This window comes from Helicoverpa armigera, chromosome 3, assembly GCF_030705265.1.
Source record: "Helicoverpa armigera isolate CAAS_96S chromosome 3, ASM3070526v1, whole genome shotgun sequence".
NCBI lineage: Eukaryota > Metazoa > Arthropoda > Insecta > Lepidoptera > Noctuidae > Helicoverpa > Helicoverpa armigera.
The window spans coordinates 6,502,674-6,522,960 of NC_087122.1; the positions used below are offsets into that span (position 1 = coordinate 6,502,674).

Here is a 20,287-nt window from a genome sequence, read left to right on the forward strand (position 1 = left end):
ATTAAATATTAAAATCAATAACAAGCCGGGTTTTCTTTCATCTAGCATTGTCACTCTGTTACTCTTCCTCCACCACGCACGGGGTAAACCAAGTTTAGTTTACCCCATGTTGGATGAGTCCGTAATTTAATAAAAATAGTGATATAAATCCAAGAGTTTTTTTTTATTAATATAAAAACACATTAAATCTTGTTCTATAATTTCAATTAAGTACACAATTAAGAAAACTACAGCAGTCGATAGGTAAATATTAAAATAATTGTTTTTTAGAAGAAAATTTAAATGAAATAAAAACCCTTACACGATAAACCGGAAGGTTCCATAGCTTCCATGATAATTTATATTTTTCTTGATGTCTTCTTTTTGATAACACATTTAGATTACTGTCATAAATATTATAATTATTTTTTGGAGAATAACTTGCCTTCTAAAAGAAAAAGAATGCATCACTACACTTAGGGTTGCCTACGATTAACCAACTGTACATCAACCTGATTATTAGCAAATATTGACAATGTGACAAAGTTAAGAGTTAGCTAGCTTTGTGTACAACAATATACGACAGAGACTTTACTAGTTGTTTACATAAGTATGTGAGATAAGTATGCGTTTTGCGGCGGCAACGAAGAGCAGGCGGTGTGCGCGCTCGTCAGCGGGGACTGAGCTGGCAAGCGCGATACTGCACAGCGCGTGCAATTGCACTACAAGCTATTTCAATACATGCTGGGAATTCGCGAGTCGGCGGATTCCAGCCCGCGACAGGGTGGCCGCGCGCTCTGCTGCGTCGCGTGCCCCGTAAGGTCAATCGGCTTAAAACGGGAGAAACATGGAACGCTTGGAAGAGAAACAAACATCCACCAATCCACAAATCGTGGAGGATAGTTTTAATTATGTATATTTTTTAAAGGCATCGAAACTATAATATTATTTATTGGTCTATGATATTATTAAGGTTAAGATGATTTTTTTTTGTTCATTTGTATATTTAAAGCTAGACTGCTTATACTTAACCTGTTGCAGAGGATGCTTCACTATCCCGGAGTGACGTACGCTATATTAACAGGTAACAGGAAGTTCCCGGGGCCTCGGATTTCTGATTGCGATAATTTAGGAAGTACACGTAAGTGTATAGATGTGATAGGAATATATATTTCGGAATAATAGTTATTAGTTGAACCCTTTTCTTTAAGACAGTACCTAAGTGCCTATTTAGTCTCTGAAGAATTCTGTTTATGTTCCCACAAATAAATTGTAAGTGTAATTTATTGCAAACTAATAAAATGAAGGTCACTTCCATTATGATGACAAACATACATATCAATATGAAATGGGGACTGATCAGCTACGTCCAAAACCAGATATTTTAAGAATAAGTGTATCATTAATAATTTGAACACTAATGTATTCTAAGCATAGCAAAATGTGAAACAGAACATCAGATTAGTATAATCTTAAGCACGCACGTAGTAAAATAATTTTGTACACAGTATCTTTAGATTAGTGGTTTATGGTTTAGATTAGGCGGGCAAGAGCGGCCGAGTGTACCGGGACCGCGCAGAAAGGTGTGGATTACAGCGAGGGCGACATAGTGGTCAGTTTCCGCGTGAGGGCGCACATCCTGGGATGAGGTCACACGCTTCATGCACACGTCTGCACACGACAATAGGTACATCTATCCAACAAGAGGGCATACTACACGGTCAAGCACAAGTGCGCTAACTATACGCACATCAAGGTGCTATAGCAATTTTGTTGCAAATTATTGTTAATAGTTTTCTATGAGCCAATCAATCTTCTCTTTTTTTTTGTATATTTTCAATCACAAAAATATCTATGTAACAAACACACAAAAACCAATTGGACTAAAAAAACCCATCAGTATATTTTATGTAGATATGGAAAGTAGTAATGCTGTTGAAACTGTTAACCGCAAATAGATCAAAATATTTTTATTTCACTATGTAGTCTTTGTTTTTTGTTCAGTACATCTCAGTAACTAATGCCCATTTTCACCAACAAATACCTAAATTAAGGGATCCCCTAAGAGCATTTACACAACACTTAATAAGAATTTCGTTTTTACCAATGTTTAGGTATCCCTTATCCATAGTTATTTATGTCAAAATTGGGAGAGCCCTTATTCTAAGTGGCACTAAGATTAAGAGATTGTTGGTGAAAATGGGCATAAGTCCTTACTTCTAAAATTCAAATAAAAATATTTTTCAACAATACTTTCACTGGTAGCGGGAAAGATGTTTTACTTAAGATAGCATTCCATATGTGGCATGATCATATCGATCACAGTAATATAGTACCTCAAACAAATAAACTACCATCTCGAATTAGTGCACGAGATAGTCGCCATATGTTGTATGTGCCGATTGTTGGTACGGCCAATGGTCTGATAACCAAGAGCCTCAAGCAACACTTTATGAGGCTCTCGTTAGGCTGGATCAAGGGACTGATTCAGTAGGCAGTACTCCTTGATACATAGGTTTCTATCTCTGGGGCCCTAACCAAACAGTACCTTGGACCCTGTGCCCAATATCAATGGCCACCTATTATATTTTTTTTATATATTTATTTATTAATACTTCATGCACTTTTTGTACAATGGCGGACTTAACGCCTTAGGTGTTTTTTCCCAGTCTATCTTTAGGTGGTGGAGAAATGGTAGTGGTAGGTGCAAAATTTTTGATATTTAGTTTAAAAATATACAATATATCATATTTCTTTGTAATTAATATTTGGAAATGTCAAAAATATATTGTTAAATAATTAATTTACCATTTATAATTAACTCAAAAGTTCTGTTATAATTCAAGTTTGAATTTCCCGCTACTAGTTGAGCATTCATGTTAACAGATTGAAAATTTTGTCATGATGGTTTTCAGGTTTTTGTTATTAAATAGATACCGTATTTATGTGTTCCTGATTCACACTAATGTCTGAATAAAATTAGCTCAAATTAGGCACACTAAATATCTGTTTTTAAAACATAGGATAGGCATGGCAAGTAGATATCCAAGCATGCAAATGAAACTGCAGTCATCTATACTAATATAATAAAAAAAAATTTTTGTTTATTTTTACAGGCTAAAAGCTCTAACACTACTGAACCAATTTGAAAAATCTTGTTGGAAAACTCTTCCCAAGTAACATAAGCTTTATTATATCATAGTATAGACAGTAATTCCCTCAGAACCATGTGAAATCGAATAGTAATTTAACCTTTTCACCGCCACGCCATATCGGTATTCCTATGCCCTGTACGCCAAGCCCGAAAATCTTAATTAAATATCTACTAAAAAACACATAAAAGTAATGATTTAATAGGTTTATTTTGTATTTTTCTGCGACCTGTTTTTTGTCGAGTATAGCCGTCGTTGGCGCACAGGGCACGCTTGCTCATGTCGGCTATAGCCGACATTGGCGTTCAAAAGGTTAATATTGCAAAAGAAAGTTTGTTTGTTATACTTTCATGCTTAAAAGGCTACCCATAGTTACACTTGGTACCCTGTACCATACTTATTAAATCTAGTTTGTTACAAATAGATACCAAAGCAGTTGTAAAACATCCACTTTGTATATCATTTCTAGTACAGAAAAATAGCCCTAAACCAGGCTGGTGTTTTGAGTTAAACCCAGTTGATTTATGTATAGTTTGTAATTAGTGTTTTATTTTTTCTCCTGACAAGATATTTTCAATTAAATTTTGTAAGTAATAGAAAAACAATATCAAAATGGTCACTGTTCTTGTCCTTGGACATTTTATTTGGATGAAACCAAACATTGAGCTTAGTTTAGTTTTTATTGGCTATATTATATAACACTTTCTTAAGATGAAGGCTTCAGAATAAAACGTGTAACCACCAATTAACATAATTAGCATCAATGCCACTGAATAACTTACTATGTAAGAGTTGACCAATAGGATCTTTAGCAAAACTCTTATCAGAGTAGCATTAATTCCTTCACTTTTAATTATATTAAAAAACGTAAACTTAATAGTATAATTCATTTTGTGGATGATGTTGATCAAACGAGATCAAACTAAGTACTTAATAATATGTGATTCAAATCACAGTGATAGAACATTTCACAAACAAGTTTTAACTATTAAGTACCTATACATTTTGATTAGTCTAGTTGCAATTAGATTTTACATTGTCTTTGTAGATTATTACTTTCAAACATGATTACGACATACACTTTGGGCATATACATACATAAGATGGGTAAGATGCATTTCTTTCATCAATGGTAAGAGATAGTCACTCTCACTATTATCATACTATAGATGTAAGAATATATAACAGCCAACCACGGTATGGTTTCACAGGTAACATTTATATACCAACAATATGATTTTAAATAGTGTTCATCTGAATACAAACATTTGATTGAATACTCGCGACCGTTTGAACGAGAAAAAGAATAAGAATTTGGCGCGAAGTAAGCAATTCTCGCGTTTGAAGCGTAACAAATAAGTGGTAAATTATTGAAGCTTGGCGATACCTGATCTCTGCATAATGAAAATCCTTTGAATCCAATATTTAAACCAAAAACATTTCTTGAATCACCAATTCAACACACTCTTCAACGAACTGTCAACAATCTCACCCGCCCATGGACCGCGTAGAAATTGATTTTTGGCTATTGTTGCCACCAACGAAATATTTTAATGGTTACATTACAATAAATTCATTGGTGTACGGGTTAAACATGGGATTAAAATAACATGAAAATGTGTGTCTACGTTGTTTACTATAGGCACTGTCGTAACTAAGCAATGTAGCTATGTTAGAAATGTTAGGCCTAAACCCTAAGAGCGGCTATACCTAGTTCTAGCCGGCTAAAGCTAGAGTAGGTTTAGCGGATTCTATCTACAACGTCCCTTATTTAATATCCCAGATATCACCATGACTTTACGTATGTACCCCCTTTGTACTTTTTCTGTGGACTTCTTTTACATACCGCCCTTATATACTCCCTGATAAAAATGCCACTTAAATATCCGTTTCTTTAATATTTTGATATCAGGGAGACTGCTGGGAACGACAATAAGACAAGAATCTGAAACAAAAACCGCAATTTAATTAATCGTCTAAGAAGCGCTTTATCAAAATTTATTTTTCGATTTTTGATAAAGCGCTTCTTGGACCGTGTATGTACGTGTAAACGCCCCCTAAAGAAGCCACTTTCAATGTTATCTGTCACTTGTCAGATTGACAATGACATTATGTAAAATTATATCGTTTTTATTTAGTGGTCAGTGTTTGTTTACTGATGTTTACAAAAAATAAAGCTTGTGTTAATGTGTATTGTAAGAATTTTCTTTAAAAAGCACATAGTTTTATCTAAGTTGGTTTTAATAAAAACGCGGACGAAACAGATAAAATTAAAATTATACCCATTCAAAAACAGAACGCGTACGTAGCTTTTTAGTAAAATGAGTATATTTTACAAATTAAATCCTGTAAGTTATAGGCTTGTTCAGAAAGTTTTTAACCACAATAAACTTAATATTATGAATAGAAGCAAGAGAGTATTAGTACAGGTACCTACCTAAATGCAATGATTTTTATTATTTATTAGTTAGTATCTTATAAAGATGTAATTACCTATTTGTTTCCAGAGTGTATTTCCTAAAGAGGTGCTGGTTTTATCAACCACCTTAGCGTTTATATTATGGCCTGTCAACAAAACTAAGGAATTGGCTGAGAGTATATCATCAAAAGAGATCCTGTGTGTTATAGAAGATGCTGATAAATTATTTGATAATGGACACTATGAAGAATGCTATAATTTGCTATCAGAACATCAGGTAGTTATGGTGCACTAATTGGTAAAGATTTAAAACCACCATGGGTGAGTTGCACGATTTAACTACATACATATAATGAAAACCAAAACTTAATCAGCCATAGTCTTACCGCTCATTGGCTAGAAAATGATTCTGTTATAGTTAAATAGTGCAACCCATCATCAAGGAATTGAACTGAATAGCTCCATAATATTCTCTATAAAAGATCACTAATTGCTGTCAAGTTACCAAGGTCTGACTTACTGACCTGCCGTAATTCTTCAATGTACAGAAGCTAGTTTAGTAGAGAAAAAATATATTTGGGTTTTGTTTCACTTCTAATATTCTAAAAACCAACATTCAATCATACCCATATCATAGTGCCTACGCTTGATAAAAAACTAAATTTCAACATATGTTTTTGTGATCTTCACAGATATATACCACATATTATAATCAAAAGTCAATTTATTATTTTCAGGATAAAAATAATGTTGAGGTGCAATGGCGAATATGTCGAGCATTATATAACATGTCAAAAGAATCAAAATATGACAAGCAATACAAGAATACTCTTGTTCTTCAAGCATATGATATAATATTAAAAGTTTTGAATGAATCCCAAGACCATTATGCAGTACATAAATGGTATGCTTTACTTTTGGATGCCAAGAGTGCACTAGAAGGGGTCAAAGAGCGAATAAAGCAGCTGGAAAATGTAAAGAAGCATATGGATGTATGTATTTTTAGTTCTTGTTTTACCTAAGATAAACAGATTTTGATAAACTTATGTAACATAAAATAGGGTATTACATGCATTTTTGAAATATATCTTAAATAAATTCTTTAGTCTTGATATATCTCTAAAAAATTAAAAATATTTTTTTTCTCACGTTATGTACGAATATAAATTAATTGTTTTATCATAATTTCAAATTTCGCGCGTATTATGCGAAAACGCGGCACACAACGGACGCCATGATTGTTTTTTGGTCATGACGTCATTACGCTACTACAGCTGTCAGTAATACATATTTTGATAGGGTCATTTCGCCTGTTGGCGACCATTTAGTGCAGTTGGCAAGTTTGACGGCGATAATAAAAATGCTCCAGCACTCATTTCCATGTCAAATTTGTGTAATGTATTCCTTATATACTCTATTTTAAGATTAACTTTCAGTTGTATAAGAAATATCTTACGTTTTCTATTTAAATCGATAAACCTCAGAATTAGGCGTTTTACCCAGTTTGCGTCCACAAAATCCAATTCGCGTCCACCCATGGTCCAGTTCGCGTCCAGCGGCTTTGAAAAGGAATATAGGGGTGAAATTGTTAAGAATTAATAAAGAAAGATTGTATTTGAACAATTTCTTTATTTAACAATACACTTAATTATTAAAAATCAACATTATCATCATTTAAAATTAAATAAAAATAATTCTTCTCAACATTGGTTTAAGTAACTTAAAATTAGGCAATTAATTTTGAAACTTGAAGAATAAACAGTAATCAATTCTGTTAATTTTACTCTAAATCACAGGGAATGCTTAAGATCCGCCTTGATTATACTAAGTTTTTGGCCATATTATTTTTTTTTTTAGCCTATGCTGTCCCACTGCTGGGCAAAGGCCTCCCCCATAGCCTTCCATTTTTCTCTGTCCATCGCTATTTGTGGCCAGTCCGAGAGGAAGCTGTCCAAGTCTTCTCTCCAGCGTTTTCTTAGTCTCCCTCTCGGCCACCTTCCATCCTCAGGGATCCAGTGTGTGGTGATGTTGGCCCACTTGTCCGGGTGCATTCGACTTCAACTTTGCAGACTTATTGCCTAAATCCACTATGCCCGGATCTTGGACCGGATAATGGTGTTGCGTAGGTATCCGGTCACTAAGCCGTATGCTGAGCAGGCTACGCTCCATGCTCCTTTGGCATACTTTTAGCCTGGACTTTTGAGATTCTGTCAAAGACCAAGTCTGAGCGCCGTAGGTTAGGATGGGCAGAATACACATGACTAGTTTCCGCTTCAGACATAAAGGGAGTTCTCCCTTCATGGACCAGTAGCTCTTCCAGGCGTTTTCGATCCGTAGATCGATTTCCTTTCATATTAAATTAACAAAACAATTTAATAATTTTGTGTAAACATACAACTAAAAGAATTGTTGAGTCAATAAATTATCAGACAAGGTAGCATATTCTTTGCATATTTTTTATCGATTTATTCTTCTCTCGAATAAGATTTAACGCTTTATTTAAATCTTCTTCTGTGTATGTTGTCTTTTCCTTCTTTTTTCCTGTATCGGAAGAACTTATCTTAAATGAAATTACTTATATCAGTTGATAATTTAATTATAACCACGTATATATCTTAATAAAAAAATGTACTGTTTAATATATTAATATTAAACAGTATGTTTTAATTATTTTTTATAAGCAAGTATTTAACGAAAACAGTGGACGCAATTTGGTTTATTATTATAGAGGATAGTTTTAGTTCGCGTCCATTGTGGACGCACAGTGGAAGTTTCGTAAAATTCGATGTAGTAATTCGCGTCCACCTTATTTTACTCGTTAAATATAAAAACATTACCAAATTCATAATAAACATTATACTTTTATTCATCATTAAACTGTAGAAATAGCTATCTATCCTAAAATTCACATAAAACAATATAAAACTTACCATCAAACACGCCGCTGCACACTAATTTTTATCTAAAATTCTGCGTGTTTTCGCTTTCTTGTTGAAGAGCCTAGACTAATTATTTTTTCTAAAAGGATTGGTTGGACGCATAGAACGTTTGTCTATCTGTGCGTGCCTCTTATACATTAACGTATTAGCGGTAATGACTTTTCGTTTGATTAGTGTGTTAATTGACTTGTTTTCGAGGATTTTTAAAAGGAGATCGGCAAAATGGACGCGAACTGGGCTATGGACGCGAACAGGCGAAATGACCCTATGTATTGAAAATTTTAACTGACACTACCGTAATGACGTCATTAGCATGGCGGCGACATTTCGTAGTGTTCAAAGACAGATAAAAAAACCTAAAAACTTTAAACTGCAATAAAAAATATATTTATGTACCTTACGAAGTGAAACTAACATTTCCCGATTGCTTTTCCTCTAAACAATCATTGTAATTCACTTTTAATTTTTTTCTCATCTAGACTAAAATACCCTATTCTATTTCTAGATGGCTGTCACACTAAACCCCAATGATGCTACAATTTTACACATGTTAGGTGAGTGGTGTTATCAGATTTCCGAAATGCCATGGCATCACAGAAAAATTGCAGAAGTGTTATTTGCTTCACCACCATATTCCTCATATGAAGATGCTCTCGAATATTTTTTAAAAGCAGAAACAGTGCAGCCTAGATTCTACAGTGTAAACTTATTGAGACTTGGGAACTGCTATCTCAAGTTGCAAAAAGAGGATCAAGCAAAATATTATTTACAGTTAGCTGCAAGCTATCCAGCCAAATCAAATGATGATCATCGTGCAAACACTGAAGCTGCTGAGTTGTTAAAAAAAATTAAATAGCCATGGTATCAAGAGTATCAACCATCACCACCATTATTATATTTTTATCTTGATGGTGTCAACTCCATAATGCACAACTTTCCATGACATTTGGCATAACTGGAACAGGAAATGGTTGTCATGTACATGTTGTAATGATCTAATATTTTTTGATAATTATAATAAACATGTATATATTTAATTTAGTAGTTTTAAGAGATAAGTTATTGCAAAATTATTTTTGAAGTACCTATACAATAACAGGTTTTATTTATTTTTATACAAATTTCAGAGAATATGGGCATAATTTTTAAATTTTGTGAATTAATAGACATTGTGCCTATCATCTTGTTTCATTTATAGCAATCAGTTAATCCAATACAACTCTTGTTCACTGTTAAGGGTTATACCTGAGCCCCAGGGGAACTACTGCCCGTACCAGGATAAAATATAGGCTAGGGAAAAGTTTAGCTTCCCAACAGTAATAGAATTTTTCAAATCGTTCAGTAGTTTCGGAGTCTTTAGGATACAAACAAACAAAGTGTTTCCTCCTTATTAAATATTAGTGCAGAAGGCAAGCCGTTTGTGGTTTCACCCGCGTCCCGTTGGAACTTCTTTCCCTTACAAATAGATAGAATAGGTAAAAATTTTCAAATCAGTTCAGAAGTTTAGGTTCATTTAGGGTACCTACAAACAAAAAAAAATTGTACACTACATGCAGCTAAACTTTAGTGCAGATACAGTATGGATTTATAATACCTACTATATAGCAGTTTAACGCGTGTTCCGCTGTTACCACTTCCAAAGAAAAAGACGTTTTGTTGTCATAAAGGCGCGTTTAAACGGGCAATTTTTTTTGCAATTTGTAGCATATTTGCCTGACTATTAGGAAAAAAAATTACGCGCACTGATGTGCGAATAATCAATCTACCGCTGAGCCATGAGTTGTAATCTGCATTTATACATCTTTGTATAAATTGTGGCATGGTTCAATAAAGTCGCAGAACTCTGCACAAATTGATTTCAAAATCTCTCGGGACATTCTGATAAGAATCTGACCAACTCCGGTTCTCCTTTTATTCAATTTTTATTTTCAAATTGTTGATGATATCGATATATATGTACTAGTTGATGAATGACGAGTACGTCTACTTAAATGACCCCAAAATTATGTGACGTTGATATGACCCTCCGTTCCTTGCGAGTAACGAACCATGATCGTCATCACTTAACAATGTAATGTAGGTACTCTGTGATCGTCATAGTCTAGGCATCAGCTAGGAAAATAATTGAAATAATTCAAAATAATGGGAATTTCTTTTTAATAAGTTCCCAAATATATAGATGGCGTTGTACCGACTACGTGAGTGTACCTTTGCCAAGTAAAAAAAAAACATTGCACCGAACCCTTTGAGCAGAGACCCAAAAACTTCAGATTTCTGAAGAAATGTTTTTAAAATCTTTTGGGATATTCAGATAATAATCCAACTAACTCCTTTTATTTCTTTTGTATTTCCTATTTTTTAAGTTGTTGATGACAAAAACGTTTCGTTATGTTTTGAATACAGATGGCAGCTGAGGAGAATATGGCATTTGGCAGTCAGTGTCATTTCAATTTGAAAGAAACAATGATTTGAAAGAAGTTCGTTATGTGTTATTTTCAGTGTGTAAAATATTATTTGATTATTACTGCAATTATTTCATTTACTATTGTTTACTTTGTTAGAAAACGCATACTATCTGCTACAATGTCATTGTGTAACGGGGATGAATTGAGTGACGACGATGTATTCTTTGGAAAGCTGACTCTCAAGGAACTCAAAAAACATATTTTATGGGATAAGCAACAGCAAACGTAAGATTTTATACACATTCTTATAAAATTAACTCATAGTCCCAAACTAATATATTCTAATACTTTTCTAATTTCTATTCTGTCGTGTGAAGTAATTGCAAACAATAGTTACTTGAGTAGTTTTAAACTGTTTCATTATATATTTAAAGCCGCCGCTAAGATAACCTTCTGACCAATATTTATGTTTGCATCCCCAGAATACATGCTGCCAGTGCAACAAACAGCCCAATAAATTCAGATGACCACAATGCAAGTTTGAAAATCTTACAAGCACACTCCCAACCCAACCTATTACCTAATAGAGAAATTTCTAATCTTGATATTTCTGAACTCAATAATTCTAGTTTTGACAAAAAAGCTGCTGATGACAGTTTTATTAGAATGGAGAATATGGTCGCAAAGTTATGTATGTCGCCAAAAAAGAATGAAAAGACTGAAGAATTGAACAATACGTTAGAAGTCATCGAATATATTTTAAATAACCCACCTGCAAAAGTAGACAGGCCACTAGTGAAGACTGAAAAAGATATAATAAAAAGTGAAATTACATCAGATTTATCTCCACAAAAATTTGATAAAAAGTGCTTAAAACCAGATACAAATATATCTCCGAAACCTCCTCAGAACACTCCAATCAAAGCTGCTAATCAAACGCCTAAGAACAAAGAAGACCACTCAACTCCAAGGGAAACTAAACATAAACCTATTTTTAAAACACCCTCTCAACCCCTTTCATTGAAAAAACCATCTGCAACTTCCTTGAAGAAAACCCCTGGTCGCTCTAATGCATATCAACATATAAGCAGCCCAGTAGCATCTTACATTAAAAACTGTCCAATAGCACCTTTAGTGAAAGATGTTCATCCTAAAAAGCCTTTGCCTGGGACATCCTCAATCCCAAAATTTGTGAAACATGCACCACCAGCTAAACCAAGTAATAAAGAAAATGTCAATTTGCCCTCAGTTGCATACAAAAGTGCTAAAAAGACAAGAGTGGTAAGTACAAAATACTCTTTCAAAGAGTTACTATCATAATGATTCATTGTTTTTCCTGTTTAAACCTTCAACATACATTTTATTTATATTTTAATTGCAGATTGATATGCCTGATGAACAGAAATTGCCACAATGTCAATGGGCTAAGAAGATAATGTCAACTTTACCAAGACCCACTGTTATGAAGCATGATCACAGGGAGTTGAATTTAGCTAAGAAAAAAATAATGCCTCAACAAGAAGACAGTTTTGCTGATCTTTCTTACCATCAAGCTGAAGTATCTGTTTGTACACAAAAATCAGCATTCAAGGCAAACAAGAACTTTTGATTTATGACAAGCATAACATAGACTTATCAACTTAATGTTATGGTAATATTATTTTGTATTTTTTGTCTTTTCAAAATATAATGCAGTGTCAATTTTTAATTATTTTTTTCATATCCTGAACGAAATCCATACTTAGCTGTTAGTTAGACTGGTAATAATGAATAATTGACTTAGTAGCAGTAGTAATTGACTTGGTATAGCTAGGTAGGCACAAACATGATTTAGTAGAAAACGTCTTATTTTTAACTAAAAATTAACCATAGTTTCCCGACATATTATTATAGTTTGATTTTAGTCACCAAATGCTGAAAATAAAAAATGCCTCTTGAGTATTTATACATAACAATAACACAAAACAATGCAGTTTAATAACACTTTTATTCATAATATAGTTCCTTAAAAAGTACATAATGATTAATAGGCTGTAATAAATATATTAATCGGAACATGTAATGTTCAGCTAAATTACTGTAAAAGTTCTTGTGCGAAACGTTTCATGGATTTCTTGTGACAGCCGCGCGCGTCTATTGACACGATAGTCACAGTATGGAATCGTATGACAAAGTTAACAAGGCACACTACAGCCGGGTTCCACACAGACGCATGACGTCAACTCATACATTCCCAAACTGTGACAAAGCAAAGGTAGGAATTTATGTCATAGGAGAAATCAGCTAATTGTGAGACTTGCCCTGTTGGCAACGTGGTTGCAGAAATTCATTGGACCATCGCGAAACATCATTTTGGTGCGTATTCATTACAATGCCCGCATAAGCTACATTTAGGGAAAAAGGCGGCTCACAAAAGCTGCACGTCTTTGGCGACAGGTAGGTAACAGACGTCAACACATACATTTCACTAATATGACGAGCCGCCTGTGTCCGAATGGAAGATTTACTACATAGTACTATACACATTATTTGCCAGTCAGTGACATAAAATCCTGACATGCATACATAGACTATTTTGGATCCGAAAATCCTAACAGTATTGTTGATCTCGATCTAATGAGGATTTCTAAAATGGCGTCCACCAGGTGGCGCACTGAGTCGTCAGGTCCAGGTAACTGTCAAAGTGCTTATCTTTACTATGAATAGTGAACGATTTTAGTGGTTTTTTTATTTTATAATTAAAGCACTGCATTATTGTTTTACTATTGAGGTTGAGTAAATAAAAAAAACTAAATCATATTGTGTTAACAAATTTTTCAACTACCAGTGACTTTTGCACCCTCTCTCTTAGCTCAATTTTTAGTTCGGAAACCTTATTCTGACCGTAGTCCATAATAAAATCAATAACACTTCCAATATAACAGAATTTCAATAAACAATAAGTTCGGCACCTACAATTCCATACTATTTGGCAGCTGTTTGGACCAGACGCATACGTGGCGCCACCCGGTGGCAGAAAAAATTTCAAAAACCCTCATTGCCTTTGCAGTATTCGTTATAATGCTATTATTTCCAATTTGAATAAATGCGTTTTTTTCAGTTGTACCTATGTACTGTGTATTTGCGAATTTAAATTTCTCTGTCAGTTTCATAAACGTTCGTTAAAATACCTAAGTTGTTTTCGGTTTCAGTTTACTCTTAAGTTAAATGCATTTGTTTTACATAATTAATGTACTTACTTAAAAATAGTATATAATTAGTAACAATTTATACATATATAGGTATTAAGAATATAGTGGAGATTAAGTCAAGCAGGCACATTATAATGCATCATTAATATATTAATTTTGCGTCATTATTACTCACATATAAATAAATCTTTAAGAATAATAATTCAATTTTAGATTCGATCTCCAAAAGGTATACGCTTATATTAGTTATTATTATAAATATATTAGAATCAAAAAATTACGTAAGTACATAGAAACATGTATACAAGTTGTCTACATAATGTTAATACATAATACAGTATAGTAGTAATAATTATTCTTCGGTTTTCTACGTAAAAGAGGATTTTTGTATAATTAGCACCTGTTCATATTGCAGATGGTTAATATGAGTTTCAGTTTTGTTTTAGTCACCCAAAATTCATAGGATTTTTTTCAACAGTTACATACCTAATATAAACCAAAATGTCTACAAGAGGCTGTGTTAACAACCGCATTGATGTAAATTCATAAGCGTTAGACAGGATGCAAATTGTATAAAAAGTTAACATCATTATAATAATAAGTTAAATATATACCTAACATGGATACGCCAAGCGAAAACCAAAACAACAAAAACAAATATCAGTATGTAAATGTCCCAGATAAATGGTTAAAACAGTCATTCAATCAAACAGCCAGGATAGTCAAAGCGGCGAGCGCGCGAGTTGTGCACTGCTTCAATAAGGGCGCTTTCAACTTATGCGTTTCTTGACGGCCTGCTGCGGTGCCGAAGCGGTGCGGCAACTGTTGAAACGCTTAAGTTGAAAGCCCTTAAAGTATAAAGCTAGACGATTGATTTAACAGCTGCTTCAACCAGTTTCCTATCACAATGACAATAACATAAAATGCACAATAGACTAGAACAACAAAAGCATGTAGTAAAGACGCTTTCCCAAAATTATAAATATGATAAATATATCATTCATAAAACGTAAAATACATTAATTTGTGCTTAAATTTATGCTGCAGAAAATTAGAAAACAACTTCATTGCAGATTTAGGAAAAAATACTTTGATTTGACATGACAATGAATGAACGATATAAAACAATTTCTGCTGACTTTCATAATAATTCAAATACTCAATTCGTGGACTAACATTACAATTTTTCTAAACAAATCAGACAAGGTATATTCGAGATAGTTCCAATAATCATAACTTCATAAGTAATGCATAAAAATATTTTTATCAAATATAAAATACCATAAGCAAAATATAAATTTTACACTTATTCTTTTAGGATTAGTGTGTTTATCGTGATTCAAAATCAAAAGTATAAACACGCATGCAAATATTTAAGTGGCGTCGTGATACCGTCATTCATTAATAATAAGTTTCCATTTAAGTCTTTATTATGTATTAAAGACAAGGAACTCTTGTGGCATTAACACGTTATTCAAAACTTATGCACAGCTCAAATTCTTTTAACTTAAATTCTCTGGGAAAGAATACATTACAATAGCTATGTAAATAGCTTTTGCATTCGATTTGAGTATGACGACTTGTGCGTACTCAGTACCTAGTATTAACTTCACGGCGCCACCAGCTTAAAATAATTGTTAGTATAAAAATACAAAATTAGAGATTCTTAAAACTATAAAACACATAAAAAATAACAAGTAATAGGTAATCCAAAAGTAAATATTTATCCAAAAAATAAAAACGTAATCAAAATATAGTTTTGTAAAATGTTACTTCATACGTTGACAGTAGAGCTCTTCAAACGTGTGATGAACAAGCTTTCTCATTTTAGAGCATGCCTGGACGGTCACTCTCCTGGTTACCAGACTTCTCAAAGAACATAAAATCCTGAAATACAAATACATTTAACATCAATTTTCTTTATCACAATGACCTTTGGAAACTATTTTATTCTTCGAAATATTGTTGCAGTACTTTCGAAGCCTAAAAAACAAAGCCGCCGCCGCCGAAAAGCCGAAATACATCATTTTTTTTCTCTTTACAATACGTGTGGTGCCGTTGACATCAGGACAGGCTGAGGATGACACTACAAGAAAGGTTCAGAGTTGATCTTATCATGGAGACAATAGAATTGTTCAAGCTTCCTTATGTTCCCGTTTATTTTATTTGAATTGATGAGATGTATAGGCTGAGATGGACTATCCATGACTCAATAACCTTTTTTTATACTTTGATGATCTGATTCTTATTAATCCTTACAAAATAAAAAATAATATTCTTACAATGAGGAAACATGCTCCAAGAAGGACTGCCTTTATTTTCACATCCAGATCCATTGGGAAGGTTATTCCAAAATAATCTGAATCGGTAAAAGCTTCACGCGCTAATCCTGACCACTGCTTCGTAATCTTGCCAACTTTGGTTTCACCATCCTTGGAGTATACCTGAAATCAAATTATATTTTTTTACATTATCATCTGATAATAGAACTATAATTATGAGACGCGATTTAGCGAGAGATAGGCAATCCAAAAAGCACTCACGTGAAACTCGACATCTCCACAAATCGAAAAAGTGCAGATAGGCCCTTTTATTCTAAGAACAACATCACCAGCTGCATTTTTGATGCTGTAACAGGGTTTACATATAGACCATTCTTGCTCAATTGAGCCGATGACAGTGCCCGGTGGAGCTGAAACCTCCATGCTTTGCAGCCAGCATGGGCACCAGCAAGAGTCACACGCCAATGGACGATTTAAATGGATCACCTGTGAAACCGCAAGTAATTAAATGAACATGCAATATGTTCTAAAATTTGAACTTCCATGAAAAGTGAATAGGTACCTAGAGATAACGAAACATCCTCCGATTCTGAGTACCCAACCAGTTAAGTAATAAGATATAATTTAGCTGATTATCCTCCCCACTCAGAGACATTTAATGATTACTTAAGTCACTCCTTAGTGATGGAATGTCATACAAATCCTTCACTAAGGAATGGTTTAAGTAACCATTAAATGTCTCTGAGTATGTCAGGTGAGACTATATTTTCAGCAATCCCTACCTCATTTACACTAAACTACAGACAATAGCATATGTAAAATTTATTTAATAGATTTTCAACCTTATCACAATAGTGGAAGGGTAATGCTCCATTGGTAATGAGTCATTACTAATGACAGATAGTGACAGATTCAGTAGTTGGCCTGGTGGCATCTGTACCTACCTACAATTTTATGCATAAACTGTGAAAAAATATAAGATTAAATTTGTATTTTTTTTTTGCCATTGTGGTAAAAATAAGTTACATAGCATGACACAATGTCGTTTTATCGCTAAAAATTATCACAGCACAGACAACTAGTAGGTATGTTAATATTCTTTTGTCACATGATTTAAAATACAAGCCCACATAGCCCACTCCCATCATAGCACAGAATTTGATGAACTCAATAGTGCTCAAGGACGTTTCTATTCATTGTAATTAAAATTACTCACAGACAAAAATTTTTTGCAAGCTTACTTTGAAAGTATCCTGCTTTTAAATCAAATTATTTACAGTCTTACTAGATACAACCATCAAACTAAACAACATGGTTAAAAGTAATTAATATTGAAGTTACCTCATTTCTGAAGTTATCCATAATTTTCATATCAAATGGTCTCATGGGCCCACAGCACATTCTAGTGCAGCAATCATTGTCTTCAACAGCATAGTACACTTTTTGCCCAACACTATTTTTTACAGTGTACTTGTTATTGGTTTCAAAACCAACAAAGGCCTCCAATAGTTCCACTTTTTGATGTACCAGTAACCCATCAATCATAGAAAGGTATTCCAATCCTGGTGGACAATTGGTGAGCCCTTGTGGAACACTCATCCACCCACCTGAAAAAACAAATTCTTATAATATATTTCCATAATAAAAGAATTAAGTAGTAATTTAAAATTAATTTGATATTCTTAAAAACACCAAAATTACCTGTGATAAAACATAATACATGTATACTTCTAAGCACACAGACAATGACAGACTCGATTATATTATTTAATACAAGGCAAGAATATAAAAAATACACTACATATACAATCAGTAAACACCCTCCACCAAACTACGGTCTGTAGGAAAACAAAACCTTTTCTCTTCATCTGACAAAAACTTTTCATAACCACTGGAGCGTCTTTTGAATAGGTTTCTATAAATTCTATAAATACTTCTCTTAACACTTGAAACACTTAATGTTTCAAAATAAACCTTTTTATCTCTGATATCACCAAGGGTAGGATACTTCTTGTTAAAATATTTATTTTTTAGCCAACTTGTGCACTTTTTACTTTTCTTATGATTGGAATCATCGAAGAATAATTCACCATTATTTTTAGTATCTTTTAACATACTTAAATTTTAAGAATGAAATAAAAATAAACTAGAGATAAGTTATAATTGATTGAACAGAGAAATACCACTGAACATAATACAATGCCCACATATTATCAATTTTCTTGAAGCTAGGGTATCATTGCAGAAACAGTAAACACCCTTATCTTGAAAATGTCAACAACTTTGTGTGAAGAACAAATAAGACAAAGACTGAGTACCTACCTACATACCTCTGTAATAGTAATAACAAAGTAATTACTATTTAAGTATTATGTAACATTGTCTTGTTATCAGAATGCTTATTGTTTCTCAAAAGCTGCTGCAGGCAATATAATTTACATCTTGGAGGAACATTTTGAAGCCCTTTTTGCTCTGGTAGAACACTGCGATCATCAAACCTTTTATTAACCGACTTCCCAAAAAGGGGTTCCTTAATTCAGTTTTTTATATATACTTTCCCAGGTCTCAGGTTCAGGACCTGATGATAGGAACCCAGACAAATCGAGAGCAACTTTTGAAAGTTGTAGGCAAACATAAGTAGATACTGAACAGTCAGGTCACTGTCTGATAACATTATAAAACAGTGAAGAAGAAACACAAAGCAAAAAATAAAAATGAATTCCAAACAACACTAAAAAGCAAAAAAAAACTCGTAAGGTGCATGAGTAGATGCAAACCACTGAGATTCCATCATGATGTTAATATAATGTTAAGGTTTTCTTACCTGGTGGCACCTGCGGTCCTGGCTGTTGAACTACAGGACCATATCCTGGTTGTGGGTAGCCCGGTTGTGGATACCCAGGTTGAGGGTGAGGGTATCCTGGAGCAAAACCTGGTTGAAATCCCGGCTGGAAGCCAGGTTGGAAGCCAGGCTGCATTCCTGGCAGTGGTTGGGCTCCAGGTGGAAGTTGTGGTCCCGGTGGTGGACCAGGGTAGCCACCTTGCGGATTCATAGGATAGCTTTCAGCTTTGCCTTCTGGCGGTGGAGCATATCCTTGACTCTGAGGGAAATTCGGCGAATAGGGTGTAGGTTTGTGCGACATTTTCACCTGCAATTGAGAATAAAATTATCAGCAGAGAATTCGTAGAGTGGGTTTGAGTCACTTCGCAATTATAATAGCCCAATCTTGTGACCTTAATGACCTCAATTTAAATTGCAATTTCTATTAATTGAGAGCATGAATTTGACCGGTACCGCGCCTAGAATCAGTAAATACTGTCAAACGATTCTTAGGATATTCTATTTCTAAAATAAGATCTCAGCCGCTGAAAATAGTAGCCAATCGATTAGGAAACGAATGAAAACGTAAATAGCATCAGGAAGAAAAATAACGATCTAAAAAATAATAACAAGAAAGGTATTAAATGAAAGTACTTACTATTTTATGTTAATAGTTGTGTTTAGAAACTGTAAACATATTTTTTATAAAATAAAATGAGATTTTCGCCTAGTTTTCTACTTAGAATAGTTTATTTTTTCTTCCAACAAAGTAATGACTATTAATAACCATAAAGATAGCATATATTTTTTGAAGCCTATGGGATGGGCCAAGGATGGGCCTATTGTATTCTTCTAGGTTTCGCTATCGATATTGAAGAGAATCAGACAAATCTTAAATATAGAATAAGATTTTTTCAAGATTTTCTTATTAGTCAAATCATATTGTTTGTTACGTCGTGAATTATAATTTATATGTGTTCAAAATTGTATTTTATTTATTTGAATTCATTTAGTACTTTTGTCTATGCGTATGTATTTCTGAACGAATAGCAGTAATGGCAACTCAATCATGCAAAGTACTTCCGGTTAAATGTTACCA

General features: G+C 33.6%; 3 protein-coding genes across 8 annotated transcripts; 2 read left to right on the forward strand and 1 right to left on the reverse strand.

Annotated features, from left to right (window-relative positions):
• Positions 1 to 5,220: 5,220 nt before the first annotated feature.
• Positions 5,221 to 9,667, forward strand: LOC110374109 (regulator of microtubule dynamics protein 1). Of its 2 annotated transcripts, none has more exons than XM_021331693.3 (4): positions 5,221 to 5,560; positions 5,639 to 5,827; positions 6,288 to 6,542; positions 8,995 to 9,667. In XM_021331693.3, exons 1-4 carry the CDS (start codon positions 5,453 to 5,455, stop codon positions 9,343 to 9,345), a joined length of 903 nt encoding a protein of 300 aa, XP_021187368.3. In that variant the 5' UTR covers positions 5,221 to 5,452; the 3' UTR covers positions 9,346 to 9,667. The 2 variants fall into 2 exon arrangements, with proteins under 2 accessions (XP_021187368.3, XP_049691961.2); XM_049836004.2 differs by having other exon boundaries at positions 5,221 to 5,479.
• A 1,172-nt stretch (positions 9,668 to 10,839) lies between these two features.
• On the forward strand, positions 10,840 to 12,602 carry LOC110374069 (uncharacterized). Its single transcript, XM_021331634.3, has 3 exons — positions 10,840 to 11,179; positions 11,377 to 12,175; positions 12,276 to 12,602. Exons 1-3 carry the CDS (start codon positions 10,974 to 10,976, stop codon positions 12,501 to 12,503), a joined length of 1,233 nt encoding a protein of 410 aa, XP_021187309.3. The 5' UTR covers positions 10,840 to 10,973; the 3' UTR covers positions 12,504 to 12,602.
• A 260-nt stretch (positions 12,603 to 12,862) lies between these two features.
• On the reverse strand, positions 12,863 to 20,036 carry LOC110374070 (phospholipid scramblase 1). Of its 5 annotated transcripts, none has more exons than XM_021331636.3 (6): positions 19,847 to 20,036; positions 19,192 to 19,516; positions 17,709 to 17,974; positions 16,629 to 16,853; positions 16,368 to 16,529; positions 12,863 to 15,972 (listed from the first exon to the last, which is right to left on the reverse strand). In XM_021331636.3, exons 2-6 carry the CDS (start codon positions 19,508 to 19,510, stop codon positions 15,913 to 15,915), a joined length of 1,032 nt encoding a protein of 343 aa, XP_021187311.1. In that variant the 5' UTR covers positions 19,511 to 19,516; positions 19,847 to 20,036; the 3' UTR covers positions 12,863 to 15,912. The 5 variants fall into 5 exon arrangements, with proteins under 5 accessions (XP_021187311.1, XP_021187313.1, XP_021187312.1 ...); XM_021331638.3 differs by lacking the exon at positions 19,847 to 20,036 and adding an exon at positions 19,611 to 19,755; XM_021331637.3 differs by lacking the exon at positions 19,847 to 20,036 and adding an exon at positions 19,602 to 19,754.
• Positions 20,037 to 20,287: the final 251 nt, after the last annotated feature.